Below are 19216 nucleotides of genomic sequence, written 5' to 3' on the forward strand. Positions count from 1 at the left end.
CAACTAACAGTGTTTGGTATCATTTGTTTTGGAATTGGCAAACAAATATGTGGTCACATCATATATAGGAATCACTTTCAGCTACAAAAATACACTTATTGGTGTTTGATAAATAAGCCTAAAATAAATGCTTATTTTAAAAATAAAGGCTTATTTTTTAGCCCAAATTTCTATTTTTTTTAAATGCTTATACAATAAACACTTTTTCAATTTTTTCTTCCAAAATTATCCTTAGTTGAATTTTAAAATACCACTTATAGAATTATCCATAGTTGAATTTTATAATAGTACATTCATAAAACTGCCTTCTTAAGTACTTTTATAAAAATTCTTTTATAGACGTGCTTTTATAAAATTACTTTCATAAAAGCGCTTCTATTAAAGTGATTTCATAAAAATGTTTTTATAAAAGTGCTTTCATAAAAGTACTTTCATAAAAAATAATTACTTTCATAAAAATACTTTTATTAAATTACTTTACTAAGAATGCTTTCGTAAGATTACATTCAAAAAAGTACTTTTATTAAATTACTGTTAAAAATGCTTTTATTAAAGTGCTTTCTAAAAAATACTTTTATAAAAGTGCTTTCATAAAAAACTTTTATAAAAGTGCTTTCATATAAAAGTTTTCATAAAATTAAATTTATAAAAATGCTTTCGTATAAGTGTTTTTATAAAAGTAATTTAATAAAAGTACTTTCATAACGGCAATGTTCAAAATATCGATACGCCCAATACGCCGATAGGGACGTATTGGGCATTTTGATACTCATTTTTTTACCCTTTTTTTAATTTTTTTTCAAAACTAGTTCAAGGGAACCGATACAAGACACCTCCATCCCCTGAACCGGTCAGACCCCAGATACACCCACTGTAGGGGCGTATCAAAAGGGTCCAATACAAGTCGATACGTAAAGATACTTTGAACCTTGCATAAGGGTATATTTTAAAAATTTGAAAGAAAATTAAAGGCAAAATAGTCATAAATGCTTATTTGAGTGCTTATTGAAAAAAAAAAAAGACTACCAAACACCCAATAGAAAATAAGTGATTGTTACTTAAAATAAGCATTTGAAAAAGTTGGGTACCAAATGCAAATAATTGCTTATCAGAATAAGCACTTGTTTTTTAACACTTATTTTTAATAAAAGCACTCCCAAACATGGCCTTAGTGTGTAAGAGTTAAATAAGACTTTTTCTAATTTATCTAATAACACCATCTAATGTATACAATTGCTGTTTCCAACTGAAACATCTTGGATTGATCAATATAAATTGATGAGAAATATGTATTGTTATATCACATACAAGAGTCGCTTTCAGATAAAAAGATCCACGATACTGACAAGTGTAAATAGCAATTTGTAATAATCAACCCAAAACATTTAGGGTAGAAACACAACCTAAATTATTAACAATTACCCAAATGTGAACATAACTTGGTAGGCTATTAGTCACTCCTATTAAACGAGACAGGCGCCCAGACCTGCTATAGCTCTAAAGATCATTACCCAAGGACGTATCCCCGGACATCACATTTTGCAATTTGCACAAGTTCGCATATGCACAGGACCAAGAGGCAAGGCTGTTGAAGATAAAGACTCACAGAGAAGACTGTAGAGGATAATAATGTTACATATAATATTACTGAAGTATCAACTCTTACCATACACGTAGAGAAGATGGCACATAATTACTTTTATATATCATGTGGTTGCTGATGAGAACGATCAGGCTTTGAAGCAGAAATAGCAGCCCTTTAAGTATGAGATCAAGACCCACAGCATGCAGTCCAATCTGGATTATTTGCTCCATTCCTTTGTCACTTCTTTGGGATAAGAATACTAATACCAATAGTAGTAAAATATCCTTCCATGCTTTGCTGGAGAGACGACTTAGGCCATCATGCCATGGAATTCGGGATGAAAATGGCGTGGACGTGTGCAGCTGCAGCTTCTGAAATTATCTTTTCAGGTGGTGACTCCCTCAAGTCAACTCCCTGATGCCTGTATGTATCTACTACTTACTGGACTTCCCGTGGGGCCTGATGCTCTAAGAGTTCTGACAAAACATTTCTCATCTTCTCAAGGGAAACAGGTTTCAGTATGACACCATCCATACCAGCTCTCAAGCAGTTCTCCTTGGTTGCTTTTTCTGTGTTCCCTGTAAGTGCCACTAGCAGCGGCCTCTCATGACGTTTCGGAAATCTTTCATGTACACAGACTGCAACTTCATATGCACCCATCCCAGTAATGCTTAGATCCAGAAAAAGAACCTTGTGCTCCTGAGTAACAACCCTCAAGCACTCATCACCAGAGGTAACAACTGTCACATCACATCCCAGATGCACAAGAAGTCCCTTTGTCACCATCCTGGTGATTCTGTGATGTCACAAAGAAAAGAACTTCCCTTTTCAGTTGTTTCATGAGACAAACAAGAATATTTCAGGTGACAGGTAATGATTGTGTTTGTACATTTAGAAGGATTTTACATTTTGAATCTGGACAACTATTGGAAGATAGGAATAATTCAAGCGCTTGTGATGAGCAGAGCTACTTTCTTCCCAGCTTGAAGTGGAGGGTAACTAATAAAATTCAATAATAGAACTGCAGCAGTTCAACCATCGCCACTACTCAAACCAAAACCATATGCAGATCAGAATTGCTTCTAGAAATTTATAGCATATAGAAATTCCCGCAGCACGTGAAACAAGGCCTTAGTGTCTAACCCTTATTCCATTTGGATAGGAGAAAAAATGAAAAGCATGGTATGCAACATTTAAGATATCTACTAAGTACAGCAATGCCAACCATACCAAGAGAGAGGTCATGGTAGCCCAGAAACAATAGTTTCCATGTTTTGTGTATCACAATCTAAAAATTCAGTAAATTATTTTTTTCAGGAAAAACTTCCATCTAGAAGAGCAAACAGAAAAGATTGGAGCAAAAAGATCAGTTTGACATAGAAACCCATAAAACATTGGATACACCAAGTTGTAAACTGTAATATATGGGGCTACATCAGCCAACAAAAAATGTTGCAAGGACTCCTAAATAGATGCAGTGCCCATGTCAGACACACATCACAGTTCACTTTATGTACAATAATGACAAGTCTATGTAACATTTTTCTTTTTCCTTGCTCATTCAACAAAAACGAACAGATAACGTACACAATGATTGTCATTTTTCTTATAATATGTTATCAAGTAACAAAAAGAAATATATGACAAAAAATAATAGAGATAGGTTTATAATGTTAAAATCCAACAAAATATGGACTATTTTGATAGTTTATACTTTTCTATAGGCATGTCTGTAAATCCTTTTATTTGCAAGATCTCCTATGTTAGCACCCACTGTCTCCCATAATATAAAAGAATATCAAATTTTCCAGTCTACCATATCTAATGCAAATCTTGAAACTTCACATTACAAAATCATGGGGAAGCATGCCAACAAGGCAAAGCTCCCTCTTGTGATTGGTGGATGCACCATGGGGACTCACCAATGGTGTACCCAAATGAAGTCTCAATATCATTGGCCAGTAAATTTTCACCCAATTCATACACCCTTTGCTCCATTAAAACAGAGGAATTTGAATGCAAATATAAATTACTCAAAGAATGACATGTTAACCAACCATTAGAAACCAAAAGGCATGCATTCCACCACTAGGCACCCTTTGATTCGGTAGGACTAGGGCATTAATAAAGCAGGTTGACCTGAGACCAGACCGTGTGTAGCATCCATATTTAGCAGGTTGGGGTTGCCAAAATGTCTCAATTCTAAAATAGGTCATATGTGGGCTTAATTGCATGGATCTAACACAGAACCATGTTCAGAGCATAATGCCAGAAAGGTGTATTTGCAAGTTAAAGGGTCAGATTTATTTTGGGTTATATTACAATGGATTGATATGATTGTTGAATCTGGTTGGATCCGGATTCAGAACTGATAAGACCTAAAACTTTTTTTTTTTTCAATTTGAACTTGGATTTAGCTGGATCTGCTCCAGATCCAACCCATAACATGCCTTGTGTGGGATCCAGAAAAAGGCTTTGGCCAAACGAGCCCAGATTTCCTACCCACTCTCTACCCGCGTGAATTGCAGCCACACATCTCTCAATTCATAATAGAGATGTGTGGCTCCAATTCACAGCAGGTAGAGAGTGGGTAGGAAAAGTGAGTAGGAAATCCCGAGTGTGGCCAAACTACTACAAAGGAAGAAGACTAACTAGAAAGTAAAAGGTTACACAAGTATTTATTTTATAAAATCCTTGAAAGCTTAGTAAACCATCAAGCAAACAGGTAATCAAAAATACCATAAAAAAACAGGTAATCAAAAGCCATTAACAAAATTTACCCACTAGACCAAAGGTAAAGGCTGTGAAAAAAGTCATAGTTTCATTACTAACACCAGTATAAACAAAGAAAAGTAAGTTTTTTTAACAATATAAACTTGTTCCAGGGATAGCTATCATACTGACCCATTGTCATCCATTAGGAGAACTTTAAGTCCTGAAAAGCTTGCTTGCATATGGTTTGCCTGCAGTTTAGGGATAAAATGGTGCCCAGAATCATGTGAGTGCTCTGCAATCCCAAGTCTCACTATGAATACAGCAGTACACCCTTTTCCCAGGCCTTCACTTTCAATCCAAATATGCCCCTTCATGAGACTTACAAACCTGATTGCAGCACAAAGGAAAAGAAAAGAAACATGGATGACCACATTTTTAGAAAGTATAACAACAAAACTACTTAGGACATATTCAAGAAAGATACAAGAAAACATTTGAGTTGATCATGTCACATACAAGAGTTGCAATATGAAGAACCAATAATCTTAAATACCTCTTACAAATAGCAAGCCCAAGTCCTGTGCCACTAGAGTTTCTATTTGCTGTTGCATGATTTTGTGTAAATTTGTTAAATATCTTTGGAATATCTTGGGGACTAATTCCTGATCCCGAATCTTTTACCTGCATGCAAATACATTGTACACATTTAACTTGAAAACTCAACAATAAGGCAACCTCCAAAAGAAATATCAAATATATAGAACAAACAAACCTGTACTCGCAAATAGAAGTGTTTATCACTTAGCAGTGGAGAAAATTCAGGAATGTGGGAGTCTCCTAAAGATTCTGCCCTAGCAATACAAGCAGAAATTAAGATGTTGCCCTCTTTTGAAAATTTCACAGCATTACCCACTACATTTAAAATGGTTTGCATGAGACGTTTTTCATCTCCAACAGCATACTCTGGCAAATCGTGAGCCAAATTTAATGACACCAGCAACCTTTTGACAGAAGCAATAGGCTTGATCAAGTTTACAACCTATATTGACAAATAGGCATTCATTCACATATTATCACAATCCTGTCTAAAGATCCAAGAAAAAACCAGCAACTTAAACCAAACCATTCATTACTAATAAGACAGTAAAAACCACCTACAGATTATTAAAAGCCCTACCTCTCTGAATACTGAATGAAGGTTAAAAGTCCCAATATCCAGTTCAAGGCTTCCATCTTCAAGCCTTGAGAGATCTAAAACATCATTAATGAGTGTTGCTAAGAGGTTACTGCTCTTCAAGATTGTCTCGACCATCAAGCGTTGTTCAGGTGTCAGCTCAGTTTCCTGCAGTAAGGAAGAGAGTGCAATAATTGCATGCATAGGTGTTCGCATCTCATGGTTCATAACTGCCAGAAAGTCATTACGAGCACAAATTGCTGTTTCTGCTTCTCTCCTTGCCAAATCCAGAGCAACGTTTTGCTCCAAAAGCATATCTCTTGCCCTCATAGATTCTTCCAAAATTGCTGCATGTGAAAGAGCAACTGCCACCTGGGACCAAAAGGAAGATGTGTAAATAAGCAGCCCTACCAGTATCGTTAGTAAACAAAAGTGCCTTCTTCCCCCTCCAACCAGGGTACCAATACACTCTACACTCCTATTTTTGTTTCCTTCAGCGCGTGAACTAGATAATGTGCCATGACATAACACAATGAAAACCATCCAAAGAGTGAAATAGATTTTCAACAATGCATGGGTAGCTTTATCCGTAAAAAGTAAAAACACCAAAACTGTGAAGTACATTAGTTCTAACTACCTGTACAATACCACACATGTATCAGAACATTTATTGAATAAAGATTTACAAAGAAAACAACAGATATACCCTGCTAAAGTCCAAAACTTTCTTTATCAGTTATTTTGCAATTTTAGGAGTGCCAGATGATCATATGGAAGAAGATTACTGCTCCAATAAGAAATAACTATCACGTATTTTCCTTTCTTATGACAAATGCAGTCAAGCACCAAGTCCAAGTGTACTATCAAAGCAAAAAAAATAAAAAAATATTCAATTCCATAGCATAGTGAAATATTTTGCACCCATGTTAGAATGCTAAAACAATGGAAGGTAGTAAAGCAATCATAGACATCCACTTTATGCATGCACAGTTGAGTCTAGCTTGCTTTATCATGTACGATAAAAGGCCACTGAGACACCATTTAATAGCTTGTAAGGATCAAGATAGATCTCTATAAAACAACCATCCTTGATATATTTTCAAAATCAAATCTCCAAGATTCCTAAGTTCAGTTCCAAAACCCAGACATTTCAGAAAAACATACCCTCCTGCAGCCCCACCCCAGTCCCCACAAATTATTAAAAAAAATAACATACTTTTTTTGAGAGAAGCTAACATTGATGTGAATCATATTCATCTCTATACAAATCTATATGGAATGAAATTTTTCAATATTCCTGTACAGATAAGGGGCCAGATTGACCATAGTTCCTTTTCTTTTTAGTTACAGCATTGTTATGTGCTATATCTTTATTAGTGACCCTTGGTTATGGGCCTGTTTTAGTTTTCTTTAATGTCTTAATTAGCTGGCTGTGCTACTAAGGGCATAGTTGTAATTATCTTCATATTACAATGTATTCTAATAAAAGTATATTTGAGAGGCTGGAAAGAGGTTCGATAGCCTCTCTTCTTTTTTTTTTTTGATAAATGAGAGTAATTTTATTGAAATAAACATCAGAAATACAAGCAGCCTAGGAAGAAGCACGAGATGTTACCTCCCCCAAGGCCTGAATCATAAACACTAAACAAGACCAAACCTGAGAAACAAATTACAAAGTAGCCCAAAACAGATCACCCCTTGACACCCCTTGCTTGGCCAGAGAATCACCCATTGCATTTGCTGATCTGGTAACCCACTGGAACCTAAAATTCATATTTCATGTATGAGGCCTCTCTTCTTCCTTCTCTTCCTTTCCTTCTCTTGTTCTTCTTTTTTGTCAACTTTATTTTCAGTTTTGTGCAGGTGTGATTTACATCATGGTATCATACCAGAGTACCTACCTTCTTCAGTTCTTCCTCATTTAAGCCCATACACAGTGTGTATGGAGAATTGATTGGGTGATTGATTAACAGTTTATACAGTTGGGGGAGGTTTCTGGAGAGGATTACATTCTTTGTATGAGACCCAAGACAGGTTCTTGGAGAATTTCCCGAAAACCCTAGCTAATTGGAGAACCTGGATTAAGGGGTATAGAGATAGATTTTACCTGGCACTTGGGGCTAGAATAGAAGCTTTTTGGTCATTATTGAGATCAATCTGGGTTGGAAAGATTTCTAGAGTTCTAGGAAGGGGCAGTTAGACTCTCTCTCTCTCTCTCTCTCTCTCTCTCTCTCTCTCCTAGGTTGTCAGGTATAGTGAAACCATATCTTGACTGGTTGAGCAGTTTTAGCCTTAGGGCAGTGTTTCTTGATTAGTAGAACCTTAATTTTATTTTCGTTTGTTTCCATTTGGCCAATAGAGCAAACTGGAAGTGAGATGAAACAACCTATAGACTCTGGGTTTGGCTCGAGAGGGCCAATAAAGGCTCTGTTAGGGGCAGTAACCTCAATAAAATTAGATGGGACTAATTATTTGGCATGGTTTTCGTCAATTAAGATCCATGTCTGCAGTAGAGGGAAATGGGGGTACATTACTGGAGTAAGAAGCATAAGGAGGATGACCATGCCTATGAAAAGTGGATGCAGGAAAACTATATAGTTCTAGGTTGGTTAGTAAATACCATGCAGCCTCATATCAACCAGCATTATCTGTGGATGGATGATGCAAAGGTGTGGAATAGTGTCACAAAGACATTCCCAGAAGTTAAATGTTGCTAGGGCTTAAAAACTGAAGAATGATGTGAATAATCTATGACAGGGGAAGAAGACTTCAGCTGTTTATTTCTCTATGCTGAAATCTCTTTGGTAGACTTATTCTGCCATCTGATGTATGTTGCTTAATCCATCTACCCTCGAGTGGCACATGAAAAGAGGTAAAATTATGTGGAAATATATCAGGGCTGCTATCTTATGGACTATTTGGGAGGAAAGGAATGCTAGAATCTTCCTAGAAAAGGAAAGAAGTTTTGATGAAGTGGACTGTATCTTAACAAGAGCAATCCATTGGCTGAAGACCTTGGTCATGTTTGCTAATTTCTCTTTAAATGATCTTTGGAGGAATTGGTTAGCAGTGGCCAATACCTCCACTAGAAAGAATAGAAGTGTGATAGAGTGGGAACCTCCTGCAGAAAGTATCATTAAATTAAACTTTGATGGTAGCAGCCAAGGTAACCCTAGGCCTTCGGGTGTAGGGGTGTGCAGAGGAACAAGGGCAACAACATTATTCCCTTATTCTCAGTACCGAAGGGGAGTGGGAGACTCTACAAGGGTAGAAATACTAACTGCTGTACAAGGGATCCAGATTGCAAACCAGCTTGGGTGGAACATCTTCTAATTGATGGGGATTCTCAGATAGTAATAGGGTGGCTTTTAAACCCGTATATTGTCATTTGGGGCTACAGAGACCTCAAAAAAGTGAAGTGGTTAACTAGTAATATGAGAAATGATGTTAAATGGGTAAGCATGTCGGAAAACATTGTGGCTGATTCCTTGGCCAAACAAGGGGTTTCCAGGGAAGGTCTTTTTTGTGCTACCATGTAACTTGTTCTAGTGAGTTTGGAAAGTTGTAATTAACTAGTGTGGAGATGTCGCATCTCGTGTTTCTCCATGGAAAGCTTGTACTCCCTTATCTTTGGTTATTAATAAACCTCATTCAATTATCAAAGAAAATCTCTTTGGTAGAAGATTGACCTGATGGAAACTGTTGTGTGGGGGTGCACTAAGGATGCTGAGATTCATAGGAAGTTAGTGGAAAGGACTCGGGTCTTTGAATTCCTTATTGGACTTAACCCCGAATATGATATTGTCTGACAGAACATTCTAGCAAATGATGAAGTGACCTTATCTCAAGCTTATGCTTTGGTTATAGTAATGAGGAGAGTAGGAGATAGGTGCAAGTTGCAGAAGTCCCAAATGATCACTTTGCCAATGTTGAAATGAAACCAACGACAACCACTAAGAAGAAAGATGTAGTTTGTGAGTATTGCAAGAAACCTAAGCACACGAAGGATACATATTGGAAGCTACATCCAGAGCCCTTACCTCATAAATTCTAGAACAATAATAATGGTAAAAAGAATGGGAGTGGGAAAGGTGGCAATGCTAATGTAGTCACCTCCTCAGAGGTTGAGAAAGGATCCAATGATGAGAAATTAGTGAGGGAACAGCTTGCAGCCACCAGAACAGAGTATGAGAAGTATGGCCAGCTCATTAGTCATTTAGAATCTACCACATATTGGAAGCTACATCCAGAGCTCTTACCTCGTAGATTCTAGAACAATAATAATGGTAAAAAGAATGGAAGTGGGAAAGGTGGCAATGCTAATGTAGTCACCTCCTCAGAGGCTGAGAAAGGATCAAATGATGAGAAATTAGAGAGGGAACAGCTTGCAGCCACCAGAACAGAGTATGAGAAGTATGGCCAGCTCATTAGTGATTTAGAATCTACCACTGTAGTCATGGTTCAAAGTATCGATACGATACGCCCGATACAAGGCGTGTCGTATCTTTTGAAAAAGATACAGTCCAAAACGCTTGTTTCCAGGTGTCTCGGACCCCCAATTTTTTTAATAATAAAAAGCATACTAAAAGCTTCCCAAAAAACAAAATGTGAAAAAAAAAACTAAAAAAAATAAAGTTTCGGCCATTTCTAAGTATTGATATGATACGACCAAAACTCGTATCGTATCGATACTCTGAACCTTGACTGTAGTTACTACTTCCTCAAGAAATAATTCCCCTTCAGCCTACATCTAGGTATTTATGCCACTATGAACCATACTTCTAACTCAAGTAATCATAGAATCTCTTGGATAATAGATTCTAATGCCTCTAACCATATTGATGGTGCACAATCCGGCCGGTCCTAGCTGTCAACGATCTTGCCTCTGGCTGGAGCAGAAGGTGCCTGAAACGGGGAAGAAAGCGAGTATCTCCGGAGAGAGACCCGGTGAGAGTGCTCTGAAGCTCAAGTTAGTATCCTCAAAGACAAGATAATAAACCAGATGGCGCAAAGTTCACATACCTCCTTGGGGGGGAAAGAGCCTTTTATAACCACTTTGCGCACTCACTCCCAAGCTCATGTCAGGTCGGGCATCATTACCTCTGCACTTCTGCCAGTTCGGGTGTCATCACTCTGTTGGGGCAGACAACCACCACTGCTCTCTTAGTTAGAGTCGTCTCTGTGACTGGAGGTGGCGGTGGCAGGTGGTCGTTGAAGTGCGGCTGTCAAGCGTCAGATCCTAAGTCAGTCACGCCTCAGGATACGGACTCCTTTGGTGCCAGGTACGATTGTTCAGTTCAGCAGTCTGGAGCCGAAGTGTTGGAGTGGTGTGCGAGGTGAAGTCTTGAGTTCGGGTAGAGGTGTGGCCCGAACTGCCCTGGGGCGGGCAAGTTCAGGTTTTTTGCCCCTTGTGCTCCTCGTAAGGCTCGGGGTCAAAGGGGGAGCTTGGACTGTTGGTTCCTCCTCTCAGAGCTCGCGCCTCGAGCGTACTGTCATGCCGAGCTATTGCTTCTGCCACGTGTTGGGTGGTCAAGAAGTCAAGCCAAATCTTCCTTCATCAATTGCCCCCCACTCCTCGCACTAAGGGGCTTGCCCTGGCGCGGGGAGTTTGCGAGGTGGCGGGTGGATTTGACCCGTACTTCGAACGGTTTGACTGATAGTGCGAAGTGTGCGTTTGTCATGAGATCTCCAGGTTCTCGAGCGCCAAAAAAAAGTCAAGGGACGCGCCAGTCCGTCTTTAAATGCTGGGAGACGTGACAAGGCGTGTTATTTCAAATTTTAAAAAACGCGCGGCTAGGAGACGTGGCAGCGGGCGTTATTTCAAATTTGAAATACGCGTCGCTGCTGCCTTTAATGTGGGGAGACGTGCGTCGGCGCTGCGATCAGCTTGATCGTGGGCCGTTGGATTTGCTTCGATCAGAACCGTCGGTTTTCGGTAACAGTAGGTATAAATGGTGGGGGACCCCCAGTCGCTTTCCATTGCCAGTCTCCTGCGCTTGCTTCTTGAGCTCGCGCCAATCTTCTGTAGTCCGTTTGCTTTTTCCGGATGAGTCAGTGCTTTTCTCCCTAATATTCTTTTCTTCCCGATGTCTAGCTCGGATAGCTCAAACAGTTCTTCGAGGGGGTCAGATGTAGGTTCTACGAACTGAGTTGCAACCCCCGACAGCCTTAGTAAACCCGAGGTAGAGCTCGAGGAGGAGCTTGAGGAAGAGTTCAAACCCGTAGGCCGAGTCGCCTCGGGTAGTTTGGCGTCCTCCTCCCGTCGAGGTCGGACGTTGGACAAGTTTGGGCCCTCAACCATGACGCCTGAGAGGCTTTACTCCCTCATCACCAAGTTTAACCTACCTAGGGAGTATACCTACTTTATACCCTCGGGCGACTTCCCTTGGGAACACGGTCCTGACAAGATCGTGATATTCCGGAAGCAACTCGCTGCTGGGTTGCCCCTACCTTTCCACCCCCTCATCGTCGAGGTTATGAACCACTTCGGCGTTACCGTTGGTCAACTCCACCCGAGTTCTATCCAAAATTTGGTCGGGACTATCTCCCTCTTCTGTGAACAAATTCTGCCTTTAGACCTTGAGATCTTTTCCTCCATTCTGATGCTTAAGAAGCAAGTGGGTCCCCTTCCCAAGCATAGGCGGGCGTACTACCTGTCTCCTCGCCCAGGTTTCAAGCTTTTACATGATCTTCCCAACAAGGTCTCGGCGTCGAAACAGGACTACTTCGGTGTGCGAAGTGCAATGGGATGGCCGTTCCAGACTGGGTGGGGGATGGCTGCCCCCGATGCTGGTGTTACGTTAGATAGGGAGACGGCGAAGGGCCTCCGGAAATGGGCCCGACTTGAGCTAAAATGCCACCATTATCTGACGAAGGCCAAGCTCATCCAAACTGGCCTGAGTTCAGGTAGGTTCCTTGCTCAGAGGCTTGCCTTTTGTTTTGCTTTTCGTTCTTTCATTTTTTCTGAAGCCAAGCTCTTTGTGCAGGTGTGATGGACGCAGAAAAGATCCGTGGTGGGAACTTGTTTCATGCCATGAAGAGGAGGAAGCGAGTTGCCAAACGGAATTGTGCCGAACTGCCCCAAGATGCGGAGCCCGAGGTGCCAAGCTACCCGCCAGCGGATCTGCCCAGGGAGCCCGAGATGGCCCCTCCCGTACAAGAAGCGGCAGGGGCCCCTTCAGGCTCGGGAGGCCAAGGTGAGTTCATGAGCGTGTTGTCACCACACCACGCTCTTCAAAAAAGTAGAGAGGCCATTTACTCCGAGGAGGTCGCGGCTTGGACTGAGCTTCCTTTGAACCATATAGCCAGGCGTGCTGCCTCTCATGCCATGGTGGTAAGTCGACTTCTTGTTGGGCTCCTTGTTATTACCTTCCTCGTTGTTGCTCATTCTCGTTATTTTTCCTTTTGGTAGGTGATCTCCTCCATCCATGCCTTAGCGGAACAAGCGGAGAGGAGCTCGAGGCGGGCACGAGCTGCTGAGGAGGGTTTCCGCACTGCTGAAGCAGCTTCTCGCGCGGCCGAAGCAGCTTCTCATGTTGCACAGGCCAGGCTGGCGAGGTCTCAGAGACACTGAGGCCATGGGAGTGGTGGTGAAGCATATGGCGGACCTGAGGCTGGACTTGCAGCATCAGGTCGAATACCTTCAAGAGGATATTAGGGAGAAGACAGAGATCTTTTCTCAAGGCATCGAGGATGCCAAGAAGAAGGCCGTCGAAGATTATATCGCCTCGCCGCGCTTTGACGACCTGATGGTGGGCTCGTACAAAAAGGGTTTTAAACTGAGCCGATGGATGATCAGGAAAACGTACCCCGAGCTCGACATCAGCGCCATAACTACTTCGCGCATTACTCAAGAGATTGCCAACGCGGCTGATGGTGAACCGGATTCCAATGATGAGGAAGGACCCTCGAGTATCGCCGACGTGCCTTCCGAGGGTGAGGACTGAGATTGTCAGACTTTTTGGGATGTAAACAGAGTTTTTTTTTTGGAATGTAAACAGAGTGTTTTGTAATGAAACGTTCTTTTGACTAAGTTGTTGTCACCCTCTTTTTCCCGAACTGACTATATTGCCGAACTGACCATATGCTTCTGATAATGAGATGCCAAGGTCCTTGTTAACTCATTATTGTTTTGCCTTTACGTGTCCATGAAGAGGTGACTGAGTCTTCTGGTGCCGAGGTCCTTGTTAGCTTGTCATTCTAACCCTTAGGCTCTGATAGCGACTCCTAGTCCACTTCGCTTAGTAATTTATAGGTAGTATCGTCTTAAGTTAACGACGTTCCATGCTCGGGGTACTTGTTTGCCCTCTAATGTTTCGAGCTCGTATGCTCCCCCGAGCACCCTCTTTACTCAGTAGGGTCCTTCCCAATTCAATCCAAGTTTGCCCACGTCGGGCTCGGGTGCCATGATCTTACGGAGAACCAGGTCACCGAAGCGGAAGTTCCGCTTTTTTACTCTAGCATTATAGTACCGAGCTACTCTTTGCATGTAAGCTGCAGTTCAGATGTACGCGAGGTCTCTTACTTCGTCCAATAGGTCGAGATTGGTACGTAGCTCGTCTCCGTTTGTCTGATCGTCGTATGCTTCTTGTCGCAGTGTAGGTACTTCGATCTCCACCGGGATTACCGCTCCAATGCCGTAGGTGAGGTTAAAGGGGGTCTCTCCCGTGGCAGTTTTTTTCGTAGTTCGATGAGCCCATAGAACACTTGGTAGCTCGCCCGCCCACAACCCTTTAGCTCGGTCTAGTCGTGCTTTCAGTCCGCGGAGGATAGCTCTGTTCATCACTTCTATTTGACCGTTTGCCTGCAGGTGCGCGATCGATGTGAAGTTCTGTCGAATCCCCATATCTTGGCACCATTCTTGAAACTTGATGTCCTCGAACTGCTTGCCATTGTCAGAGATCAGTACCCGAGGTAACTCGAAGAAACATACTATGTTCTTCCAAAAGAAGTTTTGTACGTTTCGAGTTGTAACTGTTGCGAGAGGTTCAGATTCTACCCACTTTGTGAAGTAATCTACCGCCACCACTAGGAACTTCCTTCCACCTGTTGCTGGCGGAGTACAAGCTAAAGGGTTGGCGGTACAGACCTTCATGAGTGTGGCGGAGTACAAGCTCGGCTTCGACAGATCGCAAGCAACGCAGGTAGGGGAGCATGTAGGACCGTCGGTACAGTCGTTCGTCTATTATGACATATTTGGCTACCTAGCGCTGCACCCTTCTGGCTGCATTGCAATCCGCAGGAAGGGTCCCATCTAGCAAGAAGCTCGCGAGTGGGTCGATCCAGCTCGGCTCTACTTCAAGAGAAGGAGCGACCTCCTCTGCCCCACCGAGAATGCTAAGCCGAGGTAAGTCCTCTATGTACACGGTTCTCATGGTGTTGTGACTGACGCTGGCTAACCGGGACAAGGCATCAACCTCAGTGTTCTTTGACCTCGGGATTTGCTTGATGAGGTGTGACGGGAAGTTGAGCAGAGCCTCCTTTACCTTTGCCAAGAAGGCGATCATAGTTAGCTCACGTGCTTCTTATTCGCCAGTAACCTGGTTGACCACGAGCTAGGAATCGCTGCAGATAACTGTGTTTCGCTCCTACCTTTTGTGCTAGGGCCAGCCCGGCTATGTTTGCCTCGTACTCTGCCTCGTTGTTGGATGCCGCGAACTCAAAGCGTAGCGCGGATTCCAATTTCGTGCCACCCGGGCCGTGCAGAATTATTCCAGCCCCGCAGCCCTATTGGTTCGAGGAGCCATCTACGTGAAGGATCCAGGGCTCCTCATCCCAGTTCGCGTTTGGCCTAACTAGGAGAGATGCCACCCTGGCTACTACTTCGCGGGGTTCAGACTCAATTGGCCTATGTGCCCCGGGCTCACCCGAACTAGGGATCTTGGGCTCAACCAACCTAGGGACTTCGAGGCTGAACGTGCACTCGGCAATGAAATCTGCCAAGGCTTGGGCCTTAATAGCAGTTCGTGGCTTATACTGGAGGTCGTACTCGCTAAGCTCGATGGCCCACTTCGTTAGCCGACCGGAAACCTCAGGCTTGAGTAAGACTTGCCTCAGAGGTTTGTCAGTCAAGACGATGACAGTGTAAGCCTGGAAATATGGGTGGAGTTTCCAAGCTGCAATTATCAATGCGTATGCCAGCTTTTCTATCTGCAGGTACACTGTCTCTGCTCCCTGCAAAATTTTACTAACATAATACATGGGTCGTTGGACCCAATCTACTTCTTTTATTAGTATCGACTTGACCACCTCGTCATTTGCCGAGACGTACAGTTCCAAGACCTCGCCCTCCTCGATCCTGGTTGAGACCGGCACACTAGTGAGGTAGTTCTTTAGCTCGTCGAACGCGAGGTGGCAGTCTCGGGTCTATTCGAACCCTTTGCCTTTAATTGCTTTAAAGAAATGTGGGCAGCGGTCTGCCGACTTGGACATGAAGCGGCTCAGAGCGGCTATGCGGCCATTTAGCCTATGAACATCTTTTACTTTTCGGGGTGGTCTCATATCTAGGACGGCCTTTATCTTGTCCGGGTTGGCCTCAATACCGCGTCGGTTGACGATATGCTCTAGGAATTTTCCCAAGGTGACTCCGAAGACACTTGTTTGGGTTTAGTTTCATGCTAAATTGACGCAGAATTTGGAAGACAGAATCTAAGTCTTGTATTAATTCATGCGAAAATTGTGTCTTGACGACCATATCGTCTACATAACATTCTATCTTCGTGCCAATTAAGGGCTGAAACAGTTTATTCACGAGTCTTTGGAAGGTCGCCCCAGCATTCTTCAGTTCGAAGGGCATGACCTTGTAGCAGTACAGGTCAAACTCGGTTATGAATGTGGTTTTTTCCTCATCGGACTGGTACATCCTGATTTGTTGTAACCCGAGTAGGCGTCCAAGAAGCTTAGCAACTCGTGTCCCGAGGTCACGTCCACTAGGCAGTCAATTCTAGGGAGTGGGAAGCAATCTTTCGGGAAGGCTCGATTCAAGTCGGTGTAGTCGACGCACATGCACCACTTGCCATTTGCCTTTTTTACCAGCACTGGGTTGGCTACCCAGCTCAGGTAGTGAACTTCCCTTATGAAGTCTGCTGCGATGAGCCTTTCAACCTCCTCGTCAATCGCCCTCCAGCGTTCTGGGCTAGGTTGCGTTTCTTCTGTCTAATGGGTCCGACTACAGGGTCAGTATTAAGTTTGTGAGTTATAAGGTTGGGGTTAATACCAGGCATATCGGCCGTGTACCATTCAAAAATATCTAAATTTTGAAGTAAGAAACTTACCAGTTCGGATCGTAGAGGTTTCTGGATGGAAGCACCGATCTGTAGCGTCCGAGCTGGGTCCGCAACTGAAGTTGGGATCGCGACCGTTTCTTCTGTGGGTGCAACTCGTTCTTCGCCTTGCTCCGTAGGTCACTCTAGTTCGAGGTCGTCGACCACCTTGGTTTTTCCCTTCAGGGTGACAACAAAGCACTTGCGGGACTCGAGCTAGTCGCCCCGCGCTACCCCCACACCGAAGTCTATAGGAAACTTCATAGACAAGTAGTAGGTGGAGACCACTGCCCATAGGACATGAGTGATTGGCCGCCCTATTATGGCATTATACGAGGAGGGGGTCGCGACCACCAGGAAATCGTGGTTGAGTCTGACCACACAGGGCCATGTGCCGACTTCCACGAGTACTGTCACTTGTGGCCTGACTTCCTCTCCGCTGAAGCCCACCAGAGGAGTGTTAGCGGGCTTCAGCTCGCTTCTTTGCAACTGAAACTGGTCAAACGCCGACTTGAAGAGAATGTCCGCCGAGCTGCCTGAATCAACAAGCACGCGCCTGACTTCGAAGTCGTTGATCCTTAGTTTGATGACAAGCGCATCATTGTGGGGGTAGTGGACCCCCCGCGCATCGTCTTCCGTGAAGAAAATTGGTTCCTCCGTCTTTGGCCTCTTTGGAGGGTTTTGTTCTTCTCGGGCAGCTTCGCAAACTGACGCCCGGGCTGCTACCAAAGTGCAACCCACTACTACCGAACCTCCCACTATCACGTGGATGGTTCCCCAAACTGGCCTCTCCTCCGGAGGCCGTCTTTGCGACGGTTCGGTCGGCCTGCTACTGGACTCGGGGGCGTCCTTACCGTGTTCTCCTTGTCGTCCTGTCTTATTATTATTATTATTATGTTGTACAAAATTTCTCAAGTACCCGCGACGGATGAGTCTCTATCTCGTCTCGGAGATTATTACAATGCTTGGTGCTATGACCGTGGTCTCTATGGAAACTGCAGTACAAGTTTTTGTTCCTCTCGTTGGGGTTCCCTTTTAGGCGAGGTGGCCACTTTACGTACAGGGCGTCTTTGATCGTCATCAAGATCTCTGCTCGCTTCGCGTTTAAAGATGTGTAGTCCATCCGAGCTGCTAAGGGAGCTCGAAACGGCTGGCTCGGCTTCGTCTCCCGAGCTGGATCATTCCTCCTGTCATCTGGGTTGGAGGGCCCGCCTTCCCTCTTCCTTTTCTCGATCCCGCTCTCAGTTCTCTGGTTGATCTCTTCCTCTGTTCTCATGAATCTATCCACGAGTTTGAGGAATTCAGCTACAGTCGCGGGCTGGCTAACTACCATGTGCCACTTGAACTCCTTATGTGTCACTCCTCTCTTGGCTGCCGCAAGCTGCACTGCGGGGTCCAGTCGCGGTATCTGCAAGCACGCATCATTGAACCGCTAGATGTAGCCCCGGATGGACTCTCCTCTCTGGACTACTCTGAAGATGCTCTCCTCGGTTCTGGAGCACCGCTTGCTAGTAACGAAGTGTGCGGTGAAGACCTGCACGAACTGGGTCCAGCTTCTTATCGACCCGAGGGCCAGTTCCTGGACCAGGTGCGGGCTACCCCTCTGAAGGTGGTGGTGAAGGTCACGCACATGCATGATTCACTAGCCCTTGCCAGGTGCATTTGGAACTGGAAGGCATCGACGTGGTCGTTGGGGTCGAAGGACCCATCATACTTGTCCAAAAGGGGGAGTTTGAAATCTCTAGGCATGGGGACTGCAAGGAGTTCTAGTGAGAAGGGGAAAGGGACTGAATAAGGGCAGCTTTTACCTCGTTCGAGCTTGTCTCTTCTTTACCTTGGAGTTCGGACAAGACACGGGTGGTAGTTCGGCGACTTCGCCGGCGTCTTCGTTGCTGAGTGGGCCTAGTACTGGCGTTGCTGGCTTCGGTGTTGCCGAGCTCGATGGGCCCGGACTGTTGGTAGCCCGCCGCTAGGACATTGAATCGGTCCTCTGTGGGCGAGAGCTCAGGCTTGGAGTGCCGAGGTGCTGACTTGGAGGGCGAGGTTCCTGATCCGTCGGTGAGCTGCGAGGCGGGGGAGATTTTTCTTTCCCTCCGGCCTGGGGATAGGGCCTGGCTCTTGGAGGGGTTCTGAAGTTGGGAGGCTTCTCCTCGATGAAGGCATCCGCCCTGAGGGGAGGGATTAACCGGCTTCGGAGCGAGGTGCCGATGTGGAAGTTGTGGTTGGTTCAGAGGCAATTGGAGGAATTGCTGTTGATAGTGATACTGAGCGATGTGGTGCAATACTTGGTGCTGCTGGAGCTTATGCTACTGGAACTGCTGCATTTGGGCTTGCATTGCCCACATGCACTGCATCAAGTCATCAAACTGGTTTCGGCTAGTCTCCAGGTGGTCAGCAGTTGGTTCAGTGAAGGTTGTCTCGACAGGGAGAGGAAGGGGAACGTTCATTGCGGGAAGGTCCACGGGCGCCACTGTTCGTGGC

General features: G+C 44.1%; 1 protein-coding gene across 4 annotated transcripts in view; it reads right to left on the reverse strand.

The window, feature by feature from the left end:
• Positions 1-1239: 1239 nt before the first annotated feature.
• Positions 1240-19216, reverse strand: part of ETR1 (Signal transduction histidine kinase, hybrid-type, ethylene sensor) — a 43081-nt gene continuing 25104 nt past the window's right edge. For 3 of the 4 annotated variants that reach the window (XM_088977057.1, XM_088977059.1, XM_088977058.1), the window contains 5 exons: positions 5478-5846; positions 5073-5339; positions 4854-4981; positions 4490-4687; positions 1240-2381 (listed from right to left, as the gene is read on the reverse strand). In XM_088977057.1, the coding sequence (XP_088833183.1) occupies positions 2024-2381; positions 4490-4687; positions 4854-4981; positions 5073-5339; positions 5478-5846 (1320 nt within the window). In that variant the 3' untranslated portion in view covers positions 1240-2023. Of the gene's footprint in view, positions 2630-4489; positions 4688-4853; positions 4982-5072; positions 5340-5477; positions 5847-19216 lie in introns of all 4 variants that reach the window. The other variant, XM_088977060.1, reaches the window with a different exon arrangement.

The sequence above is a fragment of the Nelumbo lutea genome, chromosome 3, assembly GCF_056320005.1.
Source record: "Nelumbo lutea isolate HS-2025 chromosome 3, American lotus-T2T, whole genome shotgun sequence".
NCBI classification, from domain to species: Eukaryota; Viridiplantae; Streptophyta; class Magnoliopsida; order Proteales; family Nelumbonaceae; genus Nelumbo; species Nelumbo lutea.